The sequence below is a fragment of the Felis catus genome, chromosome C1 (assembly GCF_018350175.1).
Source record: "Felis catus isolate Fca126 chromosome C1, F.catus_Fca126_mat1.0, whole genome shotgun sequence".
In the NCBI taxonomy this organism is placed as follows: domain Eukaryota; kingdom Metazoa; phylum Chordata; class Mammalia; order Carnivora; family Felidae; genus Felis; species Felis catus.
The window spans coordinates 305,341-322,521 of record NC_058375.1 but is presented as its reverse complement, the minus strand read 5'-3'; the positions used below and the strand labels follow the sequence as shown (position 1 = coordinate 322,521).

Sequence of the window (17,181 nt, the reverse complement as noted above, 5' to 3'; positions counted from 1 at the left end):
ACACTGCCCCCAGGATGCATCTGCAGGCGTTTGGTCCGTGGGGCCGTCCGAACACAGCACCATGGGTGGGGCAGCTTAAACAGCAGTCCTGGGGCCCCGGTCAAGTGTGGGCAGGGCTGCTCTCTCCTGATGCCTCTCTCCTTGGTGGCAGATGCCGCCTTCTCCTTCGTCCTCGCGAGGCAAAGAGACCCTCCCTCCCTCAAGGTGGGAAGAGACTCTCCTGGGGTCTCTCCCAAAAGGACCACGGTCCTGTGGGGTCAGGGCCCAGCCCTCTGACCCCGTCTAGCCCTAACCACCCCCCTAGAGGCCCCATCTCCAAACACTGCCACGTTGGGGGTTGGCTTCAGCACGTGGGGACACAGTTCAGTCCCTGACACTTGCGGTGTTCAGACACACTCAGCCTCACGCACACTCTCCCACACCAGCACCCCCCTGCGTCCGCACCTGCCTGCTTGCCACACTGCTCCACACCTGCACACGCTCTCCCACGTGCTCCCACGTGTGCACGCTTGCTCTGAGCTAGTTCTGGGCACTTGTGCCAGGGACCGTGCTCTGGAGGCGGGAGCACTCCTTTTCTTCCCCTTGAGCTGGTGCCCAGTCACGGGTCCAGATGGTGAAGGGCCTGTCTCCCGACCCAGTGTGCTGCCTCCGTTCACCCGTGTCCTCTGTGCACCCTTTTGCTGAGGGGGTGAAGACTGGCGTGAATGTGGCCTTTTGTGTGTGTGTGGGGGGGGTAGGAATAGCCAGCCGCCTGTTCCCCCAGAGGGGCCGACCCTGCCCTGTACAGGGAGAGTGGGTGCCCAGAAGGAGCGGGCTTTGGAGGGGTTCTGAGACCAACCCTCCTCCAAGTGGCTTGAGTGGGCAGAGCAGGGCAGGAAGGCATCCAGGGTGCCCCGCTTCCCTGGTGAGATGGGAGCCAGAGGGGTCCCGTGTCGGGGGGGTGGGTGTAGACCGGATGGGCCTGGCAGGGGCCAGGGGGCTGTGGGGCCGCACTTTGGCCCCGGGGTCTGTCTGCGTGCTGCAGGAGGGGTCTGGGCTGGTGCCCAGCTGCCAGCTGGCTGAGCCTGAGGTTAGTAGGTGTCGTTGAGGGGATGGGGGCCGGGCCCCGGGGCAGAAGAGAAGCCCACATCCCAGACAGGCTGCCTTCCTGCCACCAGCCCGGGTCAGGGGTCGCCAGCCCTTCCTGGGCCTCCTTCCTCCTGGTCCCCTCCTCCTCCCTCCCTCCCCACCCCTCCCCCGCAGCCCTTATAGCCACATCCTGCAAGGAAAAACCCCAGACTCCTGCACCGGGCAGAGATGAGGGTGGTTGTGGGGGCTCAGCGGCCCAGGGCGCCTCACTCAGCTGTCCAGCTCCTGGGGCTTGTGCTGGGCACCGCGGCCGCGCTCCACTGTGTCGGGAACACCTACCCCAAAGACGGCAAGTGCTGTAGCGAGTGCCCACCAGGTGAGTGGTCTGGCCACAGAACTGGGGAGGGATGCATGTGGGGGCATGGGGATGAGGTACATGGGGAGAGGGGACATGGAGACCTGGGACATGGGGACATGGGGACAAGGGACATGGGGATGGAGACGGGATCGGGGAGAGGGAAAGGGGGACAGGGACATGGGGACAAGGGGACAAGGGCCATAGGGATGGAGACACGGGGATCGGGGAGAGAGGGGGACAGGGACATGGGGACAAGGGGACAAGGGCCATAGGGATGGAGACACGGGGATCGGGGAGAGGGAAAGGGGGACAGGGACATGGGGACAAGGGGACAAGGGCCATAGGGATGGAGACACGGGGATCGGGGAGAGAGGGGGACAGGGACATGGGGACAAGGGGACAAGGGCCATAGGGATGGAGACACGGGGATCGGGGAGAGGGAAAGGGGGACAGGGACATGGGGACAAGGGGACAAGGACCATAGGGATGGAGACACGGGGATCGGGGAGGGGGAAAGGGGGACAGGGACATGGGGACAAGGGGACAAGGGCCATAGGGATGGAGACACGGGGATCGGGGAGGGGGAAAGGGGGACAGGGACATGGGACAAGGGGACAAGGACCATAGGGATGGAGACACGGGGATCGGGGAGAGGGAAAGGGGGACAGGGACATGGGGACAAGGGGACAAGGGCCATAGGGATGGAGACACGGGGATCGGGGAGAGGGAAAGGGGGACAGGGACATGGGGACAAGGGGACAAGGGCCATAGGGATGGAGACACGGGGATCGGGAAGAGAGGGGGACAGGGACATGGGGACAAGGGGACAAGGGCCATAGGGATGGAGACACGGGGATCGGGGAGAGGGAAAGGGGGACAGAGACATGGGGACAAGGGGACAAGGGCCATAGGGATGGAGACACGGGGATCGGGGAGAGAGGGGGACAGGGACATGGGGACAAGGGGACAAGGGCCATAGGGATGGAGACACGGGGATCGGGGAGAGGGAAAGGGGGACAGGGACATGGGGACAAGGGGACAAGGACCATAGGGATGGAGACACGGGGATCGGGGAGGGGGAAAGGGGGACAGGGACATGGGGACAAGGGGACAAGGGCCATAGGGATGGAGACACGGGGATCGGGGAGGGGGAAAGGGGGACAGGGACATGGGGACAAGGGGACAAGGGCCATAGGGATGGAGACACGGGGATCGGGGAGGGGGAAAGGGGGACAGGGACATGGGACAAGGGGACAAGGACCATAGGGATGGAGACACGGGAATCGGGGAGAGGGAAAGGGGGACAGGGACATGGGGACAAGGGGACAAGGGCCATAGGGATGGAGACACGGGGATCGGGGAGAGGGAAAGGGGGACATGGGGACAAGGGGACAAGGGCCATAGGGATGGAGACGGGGATCGGGGAGAGGGAAAGGGGGACAGGGACATGGGGACAAGGGGACAAGGACCATAGGGATGGAGACACGGGGATCGGGGAGAGGGAAAGGGGGACATGGGGACAAGGGGACAAGGGCCATAGGGATGGAGACGGGGATCGGGGAGAGGGAAAGGGGGACAGGGACATGGGGACAAGGGGACAAGGACCATAGGGATGGAGACACGGGGATCGGGGAGGGGGAAAGGGGGACAGGGACATGGGGACAAGGGGACAAGGGCCATAGGGATGGAGGCATGGGGAAAGGGGGACAGGGGCATGGGGACAAGGGACATGGGGATGGGAGACATGGGGTGGGGAACGGGGAGAGGGAGATAGAAACACGGGGGCCTGGGACACAGGGATGTACAGATGGGGTCCTGGGACACAGGTGTCACGGACTAGGGGACTCAGGACAGTGGCCAGGCCAGAGGCTGGGCAGGCTGAGTCCACCCTCCTCGTCCTGCAGGTTATGGGATGGAGAGTCGCTGCAGCGGTGACCAGGACACCAAGTGCCTCCAGTGCGCGTCCGGCTTCTACAACGAGGCCGTGAACTACGAGCCTTGCAAGCCCTGCACACAGTGCAACCAGAGTGAGCGCCACCCCGGCCCTGGCCCCTGGCCCCCCACCTGCGTCCCGTCGCCCCGCCCAGCGCTCTCGTGAGGCCCCCAGCACCACAGAAACAAACCCCAAACCACAGTGGGGCTGCCACACCACGGAGGTCCCCAAGGAGAACCGTCCTCCTCCCAGGGGGGCTGAGGCCACGCGGAGTCAGGGAGGAGCATGTGCCTGCCAGGTGGCCTTTGGGGTGACGAGACCTGGATCCGAGGGCCATGTAGGGTCCTGGTGCAGGCCTGAGGGAAGGTGGGAAGGGAGGCTGCCGCGGCCACCGGATGCCCTAGGGGCCAGAGGAATATGGCCTCCAGGGGCTGTGTGTGGGGCTGCTGGTCCGGGGACCCTCGGCTTCTGTCCTCCGGCCTCTCTGCATCCCTGCCAGCTGTGCCTGCCTCACCTGACCCCCCCCCCCACACACACACACAGGAAGTGGGAGCGAGCCCAAGCAGAGATGCACACCCACGCAGGACACCGTCTGCCGCTGCAGGCCAGGCACTGAGCCCCAGGACGGTTACGATCGTGGAGTCGGTGAGCCCGGAGTGGGGGGGCAGTGTGTGCGGTGAGCCCCGGGCGGGGTGGGGGGCAGTGTGTGTGTGAGAGGCCAGGGTCACGTGCGTGGGGGGGCCTCAGGAGCTGTAAAAGAAGCATGTCTTCCATATCGCACGCTCTCACTTCCCCTGTACCCCCATCCCAGTCCTGCCACCACGTTCCTTTCCCCCAACAAACAGGTGCCCAGAAGGGGGTGGGGCGGGGCACCGGGTCCTGGCCAGTGGGTGGATGTGGGCAGGGAGGGGCTTCCGGAGGGCACGGTAGGTGAGCGCCTAGCCCTCCAGGACCAGCCCCCAGTGGCTGCAGCGTCCAGGTCCCTGAGGTGGCAGGAGATGGACTGAGATTGTCCTTGTCTTTGTTGCAGACTGTGCCCCGTGCCCACCGGGACATTTCTCCCCAGGTGATGACCAGGCTTGCAAGCCCTGGACCAAGTGAGTGTCCTGGGGGCCTGGGGATCAAGGGGCCAGGCCTGGGAGCAGGAAGCTGCCGGCTGGGGGTGGGGTGCTTCTGGCTCCTGCTGCCCTGACAAATGGCCCGGTCCCCTCATGACTCCTGCTCCTCATGGCCCATGACCCTGGCCCCACCATGGCCCCTGCCTGCCTGCTCAGCCCCGGGTCCAGCCTCCTCCACCAGCCTGGCTGCTGGGCCGGAGTGAGGAGTGTGTGAGACTCTTTCCCAGGACCTGGGGGTTTATGAGACCAGTCCGTTGTAGCTGGGGGCTCCGTGGTGGGGGCAGGAAGAGACGAACAAGCCGGTGGTGTGAGAGGGCAAGATTGGGCTGGAGCCGGCTGGGAGGAGACTGCGGGGAGCAGAGGGAGGGGAAATGGGGAGTGAGGGTGTGAGCAGGTGGCCTTGGAGACCCTGCAGGGTGTGAGGCCCCCGGGGGGGGGGCGGTGAGGGGCCTGGGCAGGTCTTTGGCGGCCCACACGGTGATCCAGTGTGGGTCCCCAGCTGCTCCCCACATCCCCCGGTCCTGTCTCAGTGCTGGGCCTATCCCGTCAGTCTGGCAGGAGTCAGGGGAGGTGGTGGTGCAGACCTGTGGCCTGATCCACACCCCCTGCCCTTCTCAGCTGCACCTTGGCGGGAAAGCGCACGCTGAGGCCGGCCAGCCAAGGCTCAGATGCCGTGTGTGAGGACAGGAGCCCCCCAGCCACCACGCCTTGGGAGACCCAGGGCCCCCCAGTCCGGCCCCCTACCACCCAGCCCACCACAGCCTGGCCTAGGACCTCACAGGAGCCCTTCACACCCCCTGCAGAGCCCCCCAGGGGTAAGGGGGCCTGGCCTTGCCCCAGCAGGGCCCTCCCCCCAGTCCAAAAAGGAAGGGGGCTGGGGGAGGATGGGGTAGAGACGCCCTCTGCCCTCATTGGGGTCCTCCTGGGGCGGGTGGACTGCTTCCTCTGGTGGCCCCAACCCCAGCAGGCCCCGCCTCCCCACAGGTCCCCAGCTGGCCGCGGTCCTGGGCCTGGGCCTGGGCCTGCTTGCCCCGGTGGCGGCCGCACTGGCCCTGCTCCTGCACCACAGAGCCTGGCGGCTACCCCCCGGTGAGTGCGCAGTGTGTCCCCAGCCCAGACGGCTTCCCGAAGGGGTGGGGCCGTTGCCCACCTCCCCCCTTCTCCTCCTCACCAGGTGGAAATAGCTTCCGGACCCCCATCCAAGAGGAGCATGCCGATGCCAACTCCACCCTGGCCAAGATCTGAGCGGCCAGGCCAGGGGCCCAGAGGGCCTGCTAGACATTGAGGGGCCGTGGGGCACCCCCAAGCACGGGCCGCCACATCCCACCTTCCCACCACCCACCCTGCCACCCCGCGCCGTTTTAGGTGCTCCTGGGCTGACACCCAGGGCTCTGCTATGTATGCTGTGCATACTCCCCGCCCAGGGTGGTGCCCCCCCCCCCCCCAATAAACGACACTGGCACATGTGGTCTCTGACCGGGCACTGGTGGTCTGGGGGCTGCACACGTGCGGTGGGGGGGGGGCGGGGGCTGGGGCTGTGCCCATCTCTGGCTGGAGAGGGGGCTCAAGCCGACTGCTCAGAGACCCCAGGGCCCCTGCCCTCATCCTTCTCTGGGCACGTCCCAGCACCTGTGGTGGGACGTGGAGGCCTAACTGAGCATCCTGGGGGTGGGGTTTGGACAACCCAGCAGCTTGTGGGGGGAATTCAGGAGCTGCTCCCCCCAGACCCTAAACCTGGGTGAGTGGGCCCGAGGCCCCCCCAGTGCTAATGGGAGCAAGTAGGAGGCCTGAGGCCCTGGTCCCCAAGGGGACTTTTGAGAGCGACCCTTCGGGTTTATGTGTTCCCCTGAAGGAGAGAGCTCTTTCTCGAGGCCTCTAAAACCCCCTGCCCTGCCGGACCTGCGAGTGGGTCCCCGCAGCAGCACTTTGGGAAACGAGAGGCTTCTGGAGGGGCGGACTGCACGGTGGCCGGCTGTCCAAATGCCCATCGACGGCACAGTCCCACTGACCTCAGCGTGCCTTCCAGGACCATGGGGCCCTCCCGCTGGGGCGCCAGGCCACAGAGCGAATGTCCTTCATGGCTGCGGGGCGTCCCGCAGCCAGCAGGTGACTCCGAGCCCTGGTTTTGGCAAAGCCTCAGCTCTGGCCACCAACCCTCCTTGTTTCCTGGGCCATCTTTCTCCCCAAGGTCACCCCAAAGGCCCGTTCAGCCTGTCTTCAAATCTCCCAGTGCTCCCGCCCTGGCCCGAACACCGCCAAGGGGAGACAGGGCCGTCCCTTGTTCATCAGCACCGAGTCCCCACAGGCGTGGGACTCAGCAGGGAACAAACCAATGTAAACCGTGCCCTCCAACCGACAGCAAATCCACACCATTGATTTGGGGATCAGGGGTTCCCAGGACAGCACGGAGGCTATGGAAAAGTGCTGTGGGGCTGGTGGAGGGGCCAGATCCTTGGGGCCCAGGGCCTCCTCTCCACACCTCCCCGCTCTTCCCCCCCCGCACACCCAGGACGCCCTTCGCTTGCCTGGCTGCCCCAGCTCTGCCATCGGACGGGAAGGTGGACAGACTCAGCCCTCTTTGCTGCCACACTGACCCTGAGCACAACTCTCCGACCCCTCACCCCCTGCCCGTCTGCTGGAAAGCCCCAGCCTCCATCTACCCCAGGCCCTGCCCGACCCCCGAGCCTGGGTGTTGAGCTGGTACCTCCCACAAGCCCCAAAGGCACACGCTCAGCACGGCGACTGGTGTGTCCCCAGCTTCCTTCTCCCACACGGCCCCTCCTCCACGCCCCCGCCTGGCTCCCCATCCGGGCCCGCTGTGGGTACAGGTACGAGTGGCTTTGAGATTCCCATCTCCACACCACCACCACCCACCCCCTTCTGGTTACTGCCTGGCTCCTTAAAGGGCCCTCTGCTGACAGGAACAGGGGTCACCGTGTCGGTTGGAACAGGTGATTGTGCAGAAATGTGGCGAGCTGCTCATAAAGGATTGGAAAACGCAGACGAGCAGATAAAGATCATCTCTCGCCGCACTGCCCAGTTACAGAAACTCTACTCATCCACGCAGCCTGTGGCTAGGGGTGGGGGGTGGGGGCTTCCGGAGGGGCTGGAACGAGAAAGCAGACGCAGGCACTGACATTTTGCTGATGTCACTCGTGCCTTTTGAGGGGGCTTGCTCATGAGCCACCATCCCGTGGGCATGATGTAATCTAGGCCCTTTGATTTTTGTGCTGCTGTGGCTGGTAACCACGGAAGATCCTTCTTCTCCCACTCGGGCCCCTCCAGTGGACATTTTCTGCACAGAGCTCCTCCTGGCCAGCCCACCTTCACCCCTTCCCCCCCAATAAACTGCTTCCAGAAGTTTCTCTGCCCTTGCTTCCGGAAGGACCAGCTGATGCATGGCACAGGCCGACTGAGTTTGTGGGTGTTCGTTGTATTTGCCTGGGCCGCTTAGCGGAAACGGGGTGACCCTGCGCTGCCACAGACGGGACCCCTCAGGTCTTTGAAATGAGCGGTGGACGAAGGAGCTGCCCCATTCTGTACTTGGAGCACCTTTACCTGGTGTCCGGCAATGGCCAGCGCTTGGACCCGTCTCGTCTAGGAGCTGAGCGGAGATCTCAGGGCTCCTTAGAGAGGGCGGGCCTTACCTCAGCCCGGAGCCCCTCCCTTCCCTGCAGGACCCTGCCTGACCGTCTGGGGAGGGGCTGTGCATCCTGGGACTTGAACAGTTGGGTCACAAGTTGCTAATTCCTGTCATTTCCCTCGGGCCAGGTGGCAGGTGCAGGTCTCAAAGGCTTATGTCACAGCTACCAGCACACCTACAGCCCGTGGGGCACATTCCCGATCCCCCCTCCCCAGAATTCTCAGAAGTCTTCACCGCTTCCCTGCCGAGACTCAGCTGGAGGGCTGGGAAACACGGCTGAGCTTTCCAGGGGGGCTTACAGTAAGGAGGCAGGGCCCCAGAACCCCTCTGTGCCACACGGGGAAGCCGAGGCTCAGAGAGACAAGGGACAGTGAGCTGGAGGCTGTGTTCTCTGTGGTTCGAGAGCTCCGTCAGGGGCTGCCCCTCCACCTACTTCCAGGAGGACCAGATTTGTCTGGAGGGGTCTGGATACGAATGGGCCCAGCAGTTAGAGCTGTGACGTGAGCAGGCCACCTCTGACCCAGAACTTCAAGTGACTGGAGGCTCAATCCATGCCCAGACCTCTCCTTGCCAGCAACCTCTCCCAAGATCCAAAGAGGTCCTTGGGTGGGGAGGTGTGAGGGGGCTTCCCTGGGGGCTCTAAGCCATGAGCAAGATGTCCGCACAGCAGCAGTCCAGGGTCCAGGTGTGTGTGTGTCTGTGTGTGTGTGCATGTGTGTGCGTATGTGTGTGCGTGCGTGCGTGTGTGTGCGTGTGTGTGTGTGTGTTGTGAGATGACACCGTGTGCATCTGGAGCCCAGTCAGACCTTCTTGGCCAAGTGAGGGGTCTTGTCTTGATCCTTAGAAAGTGTGTGTGTGTGGGTGTCCTGATCCCTGGAAAGTGAGGGGCCTCTCGGTATTGGGCTGTGTGCTAAGGACCGGTGAGCTGGTAGGTCTCTGGGGCCCGGATGCCAAGGGACTTCATCCTACGCTCTCTGGTGGTTGGAGGAGATCTTTATTTTTTATTTTATTAAAAAAATTTTTTTATGTTTATTTTTGAGAGGGGGAGAGGAGCAGAGAGAGAGGGAGACGCAGAATCCGAAGCAGGCTCCAGGCTCTCAGCTGTCAGCACAGAGCCCGACGCAGAGGTCGAACTCACAAACCGCGAGCTCATCACCTGAGCTGAAGTCTGATGCCCAACCTACTGAGCCACCCAGGCGCCCTGAGGATGTGATCTTTAAAGGCCCACAGAGCCCTCCTGAGGAAGTTGGATCCAGGGTAGGGGACGAAGCCAGGTGTGGAGGGGGCACAGAGAGGGAGCAGTCCCTGGCCAGACCACCCTTCTGGGGGGGGGGGTCCCTGCACCAGTGTACCTGCGTCACCTGCATCTGTCACCCACCCTTCCTGCCTACATCTCTCCCTACAGACCTGACAGACTGCAGGTTTTGAATAGAAAACATGTTTTTAAATGTTTATTTATTTATTGGAGCGGGGAGGGTCGGAGATAGTGGGAGAGAGAGGATCCCAAGCCGGCTCCACACTGCACGGTGTGAGATCGTGACCTGAGCCGAAATAAAAGGCGGCCCTCAACCAACCGAGCCACCCAGGCGCCCCTGAACAGCAAACATTTCTGACCTTCCCCCCTCCGGTCCTGCCCCAGACATAGTTGGGGGTGTAGGCTGTGTTCCATGCCCTCCTCAGCACTCACACATTTGGCAGCATATTTAGTTTCTGGGTAGGAATTCCTGGACCAAAGGGCATGAACACTTAGGAACCCCCAAGGTCACCGCTGAGCCTGAGTCTCCTGGAGGTCCCCAGCCCCGCCCTGTGAGGTTGGGCTCTCCACCTCCTTGAGATACAGCTGGGCCCAGTTGACTTAAAAAAATTATTACTTAGAGCACTTCCAGGTTCACAGAAAACTGAGGCGCAGCTGCAGAGATTCCCACGTGCCCCGGCCCCCACCATCGTCCCCCCCCCCCCCAGGGGCCATCTCTGGTCACCAGGGACACGGCATGGTCTCCCAGGGTGCCTCGTCTACAAAGGGTCGCTCGCTGCTGTGCTCTGTGGTTTGGGCAAAGCTGTAATGACGCGCGGCCACCACTGGGGTCGCACGGAGTAGTTTGACACCCCGCCCCCTCCCATCCGCTGTGCTCCGCTCGCCCCTGGAATTGAGTTGCCAGGGGTCGGGGCGGTCCTGGTGGGCACCGGTTCTGTGCCCTCCCTGCATCGCGGCCGATGCCCGGGGGCCGCGGGCGGGGTCTGGGCGTGTCCGGATGGGGGCGTGGCGGGGCGCATCCCCTAAAATCCCGCAGCTCGGTGGGGCGGCGGGGGCCATGGGGGCGAGGGGCGCGCGCGTGGCCCTGTGCGGCGTGGCGTTGCTCTGCGCGCTCGGCCTGGGCGAGCGCCCCTCGGGTCCGAGCTGCGGCCCCGGCCGCCTGCTGCGAGGAGCCGGGACGGACGCGCGCTGCTGTCGCCTGTGCTCCGCGGGTAAGGCGCGGGGGAGCCGGTCTCCTCTCGGAAGGCGGCCGCGCCGCGCCCCCTCCCTGTGCTCAGCCTCGGCCTGGGAGGGGCGGTGGGCACCCCTTCCGGGTCCAGAGCCCTCGGTCCCAGGGGAATGGGTGAGGGGGCGTGTGGCGGAGAGGAGCTCAGCTCAGGCCAGTGGCCCAAAGGCGGAGTCCGGGGCTATGGGCGGGAGAGCCTTCCTCAAGGGGCGTCTTGGGTCCCAAGGCGGAGGAAGGCTGTCCCAGCTCCTACTGCGTGGACAGTGAGCCCCCGCCCATCGCCCTGGCCGCTTTCTGCCCAGGTCAGGATTGCAGCACTGTTCTGCCCCAGACCTACCTGTATGGGTGAGGGGCAAGTGGAAGGTGGCAGTCTGGGGACAAATATTGCAGGGAAAACACCCCCAGAGTATCACCCTGGTAGATCTTGGGGGCTGAGAAGGGGAGTCTGAGGGCCCCGCGTCTCAGTGTGGCAGGCAGGGACAGGCAGCCTGCCTCAAGGGCTATGGCAGCTGGGGCCCGTGCAGGATGGAGAGAGGAGGGGGCGTAGGTCCCCCAGATGACTCCCTTGTCCTGCAGGGACATGTTCTGTTCTCCTGCCAAGTCACAGCCACCCTGGGCAAGAGCAGCCTCAGGGCAGTGGGGGACACAGCCAAGTCACACGGGTGGGGGAGCTGGGTGCCTAGGAAGGAGGGAGACAGCTGGACCCAACTGGGGTCCTGGCTCCCAGACAGGTGCCCTCTGCCCCCCGGGACTGCCTAAGGGTTCCCCCTGCGGGGCCTGGGGGGAGTCCTGGGGAGGGAGGCGCTTGGCCCAGCTGCTAAGAGGGCCGGCCCCTCTCTCGCTCAGCTGAGGAGGTTTGTCCTGAGGGGGACTGCACATGTGTCCAGCCGGAGTTCCACTGTGGAGACCCCCAGTGTGACACCTGCAAACACCACCCCTGCCCGCCCGGCCAGGAGGCGCAGCCACGTGGTAAGTCCCAGCAACTGTGGCCGGAGCAGGTCAGGGGGTTTGAGCAGGGCCGAGCCACAGCTCACGGGAGCAGCTGTGCACAAGTGGCGTGTGGGTGTAGAAGGAACACGCGTGTGTAGAGGGTACAGACGTGTCCTCTGGGCAGGCAGGCAGGCACCGGCGTCTCCGGTCCTGCAAAGCCTGTGTGGGTGGGGCCGCTCCGCTGCTCACTGGCGCAGCCCAGATACGAGCCCCAAGCACGCACGCGGCTCTGGGGAAGGGGGTGGGGGGGTGTCGTTCCCCGTCACAGCCCGGGTTTCTTCATCCAGAGAGAGGGTGCTCCTCAGAGAGGATGTGGGTGGGGGTGGGGGTGTCCAGGGTCTGTCTGGCCCTCGGGCCCTGGCTCTGACTATGCCCCAGTCCCACACCTCCCCTGAGCATGTGCTTGGCCTGCCCCCTGTTGCCCTGCCTGGGGGTCAACCCTTTTCCTGGAGGGAGCAGCTCAGATCCTCTTGGGGCCTGGGGCGTTGTGAGGTGGGTAGGGCAGGGTCCAGGGCCAACTGGGGCGGGAGCCTCACCTCCTTTCTCTGGGACCCTCACTGGCCTCTCGCCCTCCAGGCTACTGGACCCAGCACAAGGTCCCTCCTGGGTTTTGCTTGGTCTCTGCTTCCAACCCCCTGCCCCCCACCAGCCTCCAGTGGGCGGGCCCTTCCGCTCCCCTCTGGCCAAGCACCACACAGTCTCCTCTCCCAGATTGCCCCGGGGACCTCCACTCAGCTCAGGGTCACAGCCTTGGGGTCCCCCAAGTCTGCCTCCCCGACAGATGCCTGGAATGGGGCACACGTGGGTGTTGATTTATGCCAGGTCCTAGTCTTGTAGGCCTCAGAGGCCTCTGTCCAATGGATAAGGAGCGTGTGGGTCATTCTGCTGTGGCCCCAGATGGGTCCCATCGCATCTACGCCAGCAAACCCCGGCTGTCTGTCTGTCTGCAGGGAATTTCAATTTCGGCTTTGAGTGTGTTGACTGTGCCACAGGGACCTTCTCTGGGGGCCGTGAGGGCCGCTGCAAACCCTGGTCAGAGTGAGTGCTGGTGGGACCTTCAGGTGGCTGGGAAGTCCCTGAGGGAGGGGCATCTCCGGTCCTTCCTGGTATGGTGACCCCCCCACACTCAGAGGACAGCGGCCATGCAGAGGGGCTGCTCTGGTGGCCAAGCGCTGACTGAGGGCTCTGTGTGTCCGTGTGTCCCAGCTGCTCCCAGTTTGGGCTTCCCACCATGTTCTCTGGGAACAAAACACACAATGCCGTATGTAGCCTGGGGCCGCTGCCCACTGAGCCGCACGACCCCCTGACCATCGTCCTCCTCACCGTGGCCACCTGCATCCTGGTCCTGACTGCAGCCCAGCTTGGCCTGCACATCTGGCAGCTGAGGAGGCAGCGCATGTGGCCCCCAGGTCGGTTGTGCCCTCGGGAGGGAGAGGTGGGCCCTTGGCTTGCCCGTTGACCAAAGTCCCTCTGCAGAGACCCAGCTGCTGCTGGAGGCACGGCCGCCAGCCGAAGACGCCTGCAGCTGCCAGTTCCCCGAGGAGGAGCGCGGGGAGCAGCTGTCTGAGGACAAGGGCCAGCTGAGGGACCTGTGGGTGTGAGGCCTGGCTGTCCTCTGCCACAGCGGACCCAGAGCCAGACCTTCCCGGGAGGCTGCCCAGGGCTGACTCTCGGGAGCAAGAGCTCTGCACCCTGCTGTGGGACCCCAGCTCCGGGCCCGGCCCTGCTCCCCTCGATGGCGGAAGTGGGTGTGCGTGGTGACAGTGACCGGTCCCCCAGACCATGCAGAAGAGGCAGCAGCCGTGGCCAGACCCCATGGGAGTTACAGACGCAGCCACATCTGCCTCCCTCCCTCCCTTGCTGGCCCTGTTGGGGTGGGGTCTCTGGGCCCCTGGCTCCCAGGACAGGAGGCCATGCCCAGTGCAGGACCTAGCTACAGGCAGTGCTCAATAAACACTTGTCCAGTGACCTGAGTGGACGTGATCGGGGATGGGGGGACAGGGAGACGAGGCCTCCCCTACCAGTACCCTCAGTCGCCTTCCAGCCTAGGCAGGGCTGGGGGTGGGGCCATTCCAGTCCCAGGCACGAGCACTTAGCAGGGGCCGTGGGACTTGGAAGGCTTCCCGGAGGAGGGGCACCATGATGGACACTTGCCCTCTGTGCCTCTTTGCTGCCCTGTCCAAAACCCCTCCCCTGGTAGTCAGCCTGGCACTTTGGGACAGCTGGGTTCTGTGTCCAGTCTCTGGGCCACTGCTGCTCCAGACTCTGGGCCGGTCACACAGCCTGCTGGCTTCTGTGGGGTGCCTGTCTCTGTCATTCCGGCTCGAGTCCAGGGCGGGGTCAGTTTCTATACCCACACCTCGTGGTTGGGAGGGCAGCCCTGGAGTGGCCTGCCTTTGGCCCCCTCCCCGTCTCCAAGCCCTGCGGCCTGCCTTTACCACCTGCTGAGATCCCTCTCCCTCCGGGGCGTGGTCCCAGGCCCCCACCCAGTGAGGTGAGCAGCCTTCTCCGGGCCTCCTGGCAGGAGCTGCCGGGCGAGGCTGATAAGGGTTCCTTGGCACAACTGTCCAGGGTGCGGCAGGCGGGCCAGTGGAGGCTGGTCTCAGCAGCAGCGCCTTCAGGTGCCAGCGCATTTGGCCACCTGCCCGGAGTCCCAATGCTCCAGCTCCCTGACACCCCCTTCCTACTTGCATGCTGCCCAGGAGAGTGCCCTCACCCCCACTCAGACCCGATGGGCAGTGGGCCGGGTGCACCCAGCTCACCGCAAGAAGGTGGTGGAGAGATCTGCATGGATCGCACCCCCACCCCGCTGCACCCCAGCATGGCGAAGCCCACTCCTCCCCGTGGAAGGAGGGGCGTGGACAAGTCCTTCGTGATTTACTCACATGGGAAACACTCATGCTCTCCGTGCCTGCTGGCTCCCAGACCCCGGGCACTCCCCGGGAGCCCCAGTCCAGGTGAGGATCCAGGTGAATTAGCTAATAAGTGAGAGAATGCAGGGGCACTGCCCAGATGTCAGGGGACAGCGGGAGGTACGGTGCTGGCCAAGTCGGGTGTGTCCCAGGAGGCCCTCTACGGACTTCTCTGGGACCTGCTGGCCCCCCCCACCCCCACCCCCCTCCGGTTCTGTCTCCAGGCCAGGCCTCCTGCCCTGCCAAACTCTCCCCCACCCTGCTTCGGGAAGCTAGCTCTCCTCTGGGCTTGCTCTTGTCACTTGGGTCACCTGACTGCCCCGTCCCCACAGGTGGGGTACATGGGGTGCTCACGGCTGTCCTAGACCCTCCCGAGGTGCTGGTTCAGGCTGCCCTGGGGCAAAGGGTTCTCCGGCCCCGGCTCAGCTATTCCCATGAGGGTGGTGGTGGGGGGGGACTCAGGTCGTCTGCAGTCATGGACGTTCCTGACTGACAGGTTCTGAGGGGCCTCTCTGGTCGCTGACTCAGCATGGAAACTCCGCGTGGGGGCCCCCCCACTGTGTGAGGCAACAGCGCCCCAACGTCAGCATGGGGGCGGCACAGAGCAGGGTGGGAGATTCCGAGGCCCAGGCGGAGTATGGGGAGGGTGCTGGATTCAAGCACCAGCAGCACAAGAGGGTGGGAGCGTGAGGCCTGGCCTGAGGGCTGGGCAGGAGGGGTCTGGCCCTGAAGATCTTAGGGCTTTGGGGGGGCCCAGAGGAACGCTTGTGGGTGCTGGATTTGCCCCCTTCTCTCCGCCTCTCCCCCACCGCCCCTCGCACAGATACCCCCTGTCTCTCACCCCAGATCCATCTGCCCACTCCTGCCCCCCTCCCTCCTTGGAGCCCCCAGAACCCCACGATCAATCAGCAAGCCTTGCTTGGCCCTGAGACACCCCAGCTCAGAAGACAGAGCAGGAAGTGGGCATACGGAAGGGCTCCGTCTCTGCGGCTTACAGGACAACTCTTTGGTGAAAGGTTCTGTGCAGGGCCTTGGGGGCACAGGGGCTGGACGGGCAGGCAGAGACCCCGGGGCATAGGTGTGCAGAAGCCACCATCGGGGGGGGGGGCTTAGGTAGGAGACGACTGGGCAAATCCAAGTTCTAGGGATGGAACTGTGGATGGGCAGTGGGGGAGGGGGAAGTGCCCAGGGCAGCGTGGGGAAAGGGGTGGGGGGCTGCTGCTGAGCTAAGGGGCTGGTGACAGGCTCCTGTCCCCCTCCCACTCAGCCCAGCTTCCTGGGATGGGGACAGGAATGTGCCCACCAGCAGAGCCTGCCAGATCGCCTGATCTTCTGGGCCACCAAGCCCTGAGAGAAACCCCACTATGAGACTCTGCTCCAGGCCCCTCACTGCTTCCCCTGGAAACCCCCACCCACAGGAGCAGCTCTCCAGCTGTTCCGGAAAACCGCAGCTCCTCCCCCTGGGGTAGCAGTCCACATTGTCTCTCCAACCTCAGATAAGGGCCTGCAGGCCGCCCTTGGTTCCCAGAAGTGCTTCCGGCCACAGCAGCTCCCTACCTGGTCCCCTCCCCTCCCCTTGCTGGAAAAGGCCCCTGCCTCGCCCTTTACTAAGATCTGGACTCAGCTAGACAGAGGGGTGGGGACACATCTGAGATGGAACTGGACACTGGCCCCTCTCAGCCTCGGCCCTTGGGCAGCTGCAGGGAGCTATCCAGAGGCAGGGGGTCCCTGGCTGCCCCCAGTTGCTGGGATGTGCACCTGTTGCGAAGATAAGGTCCCTGGTGCCAGGTACGCCCACTCAGCTTTGACCAGGACCTGGGGCCATCACTCTCCCTCCCTCCTCCCCCAGCCGTAGTTTCCTGAGCATTTGGGAGCAAGCCATGCTGCCTCCAGTGGGGTTGAGTTCGAGGTCAGAAAAGGACTGGGTCCTGGAGGGGCTACCCCTGTGGCCCTGTGGCCGAAGTGGAGAGATGGCCACTTCCACACTCATGCGTCATGTTTCCAGGAAGCTTTGGGAACAGAGGTGCTGATTCAGGCCAGGGCTGCTCCAGACCCTTTTCCCAGACACACATTCCATGGAGACAGGCTTGGGGGGTATATGTGGGCACGGGGGATGGGCTTGGGGGGTGTATGGGGGGGCTCCATGGGATCTTTGGCTGAAATAGACACACGGCTGACGGAAGGTGCTCAGCCGGTGGAGGATGCAGGGGTGGTGGGGGTTCCACACCCACCAGCAGGGCCCCAGGACTCATCCCTGGAGGCGCAGAGAGGGAGACGGAGGGAGTGAGTGTGGGGGAAGGTGGAGGCCTAGGGGACGGCAGGGTGGGGGAGAGATAGACACTCAGCTTTTAGGAGCCCATATTCACCTTGAATTACAGACTCCAGCCATGGTGGGGCAGCCCTGCCCCAGGCACTGGGTACGCTATCCCTTCCATGCTGCTGCGGCCAGCCCCTCAAGCCTCTGCAGGGGTCTGGGTCCCTTTAGTGCCCGCTGCCCATCATGTGCTTTGAATATTCGGATGCACCTGGGACCTCCAGATACTCAGGCCTCCCTCTCCCTGGCGGCCCATATAGTTCGGGCTGGCAAGGGCACTTCGGGGCCCAACGCGAGCTGGCTGGGGCCAGGGGAAGGTCCAGATGGGGGGCGGAGTACGGCCGTCACTCCTGGGGGATGAACAA

The 17,181-nt window shown here is 64.3% G+C and overlaps 2 protein-coding genes across 3 annotated transcripts; both read left to right on the top strand.

Moving 5' to 3' along the window:
• The first annotated feature begins 1,287 nt into the window (after nt 1-1,287).
• TNFRSF4 (TNF receptor superfamily member 4) lies at nt 1,288-5,941 on the top strand. The gene is given in 7 exon segments (NM_001009200.1): nt 1,288-1,444; nt 3,331-3,453; nt 3,903-4,004; nt 4,390-4,456; nt 5,096-5,292; nt 5,462-5,566; nt 5,652-5,941. Coding segments are annotated over 7 exon segments (813 nt in total). The 5' UTR covers nt 1,288-1,296; the 3' UTR covers nt 5,723-5,941.
• A 4,308-nt stretch (nt 5,942-10,249) lies between these two features.
• On the top strand, nt 10,250-13,558 carry TNFRSF18 (TNF receptor superfamily member 18). Of its 2 annotated transcripts, none has more exons than XM_023260045.2 (5): nt 10,250-10,586; nt 11,447-11,569; nt 12,541-12,628; nt 12,797-13,003; nt 13,067-13,558. In XM_023260045.2, the coding sequence occupies exons 1-5, from the start codon at nt 10,373-10,375 to the stop codon at nt 13,155-13,157; spliced, it is 723 nt and encodes a 240-aa protein (XP_023115813.2). In that variant the 5' UTR covers nt 10,250-10,372; the 3' UTR covers nt 13,158-13,558. The 2 variants fall into 2 exon arrangements, with proteins under 2 accessions (XP_023115813.2, XP_006944278.2); XM_006944216.4 differs by having other exon boundaries at nt 10,416-10,586; nt 12,797-12,999.
• The last annotated feature ends 3,623 nt before the right edge of the window (nt 13,559-17,181 follow it).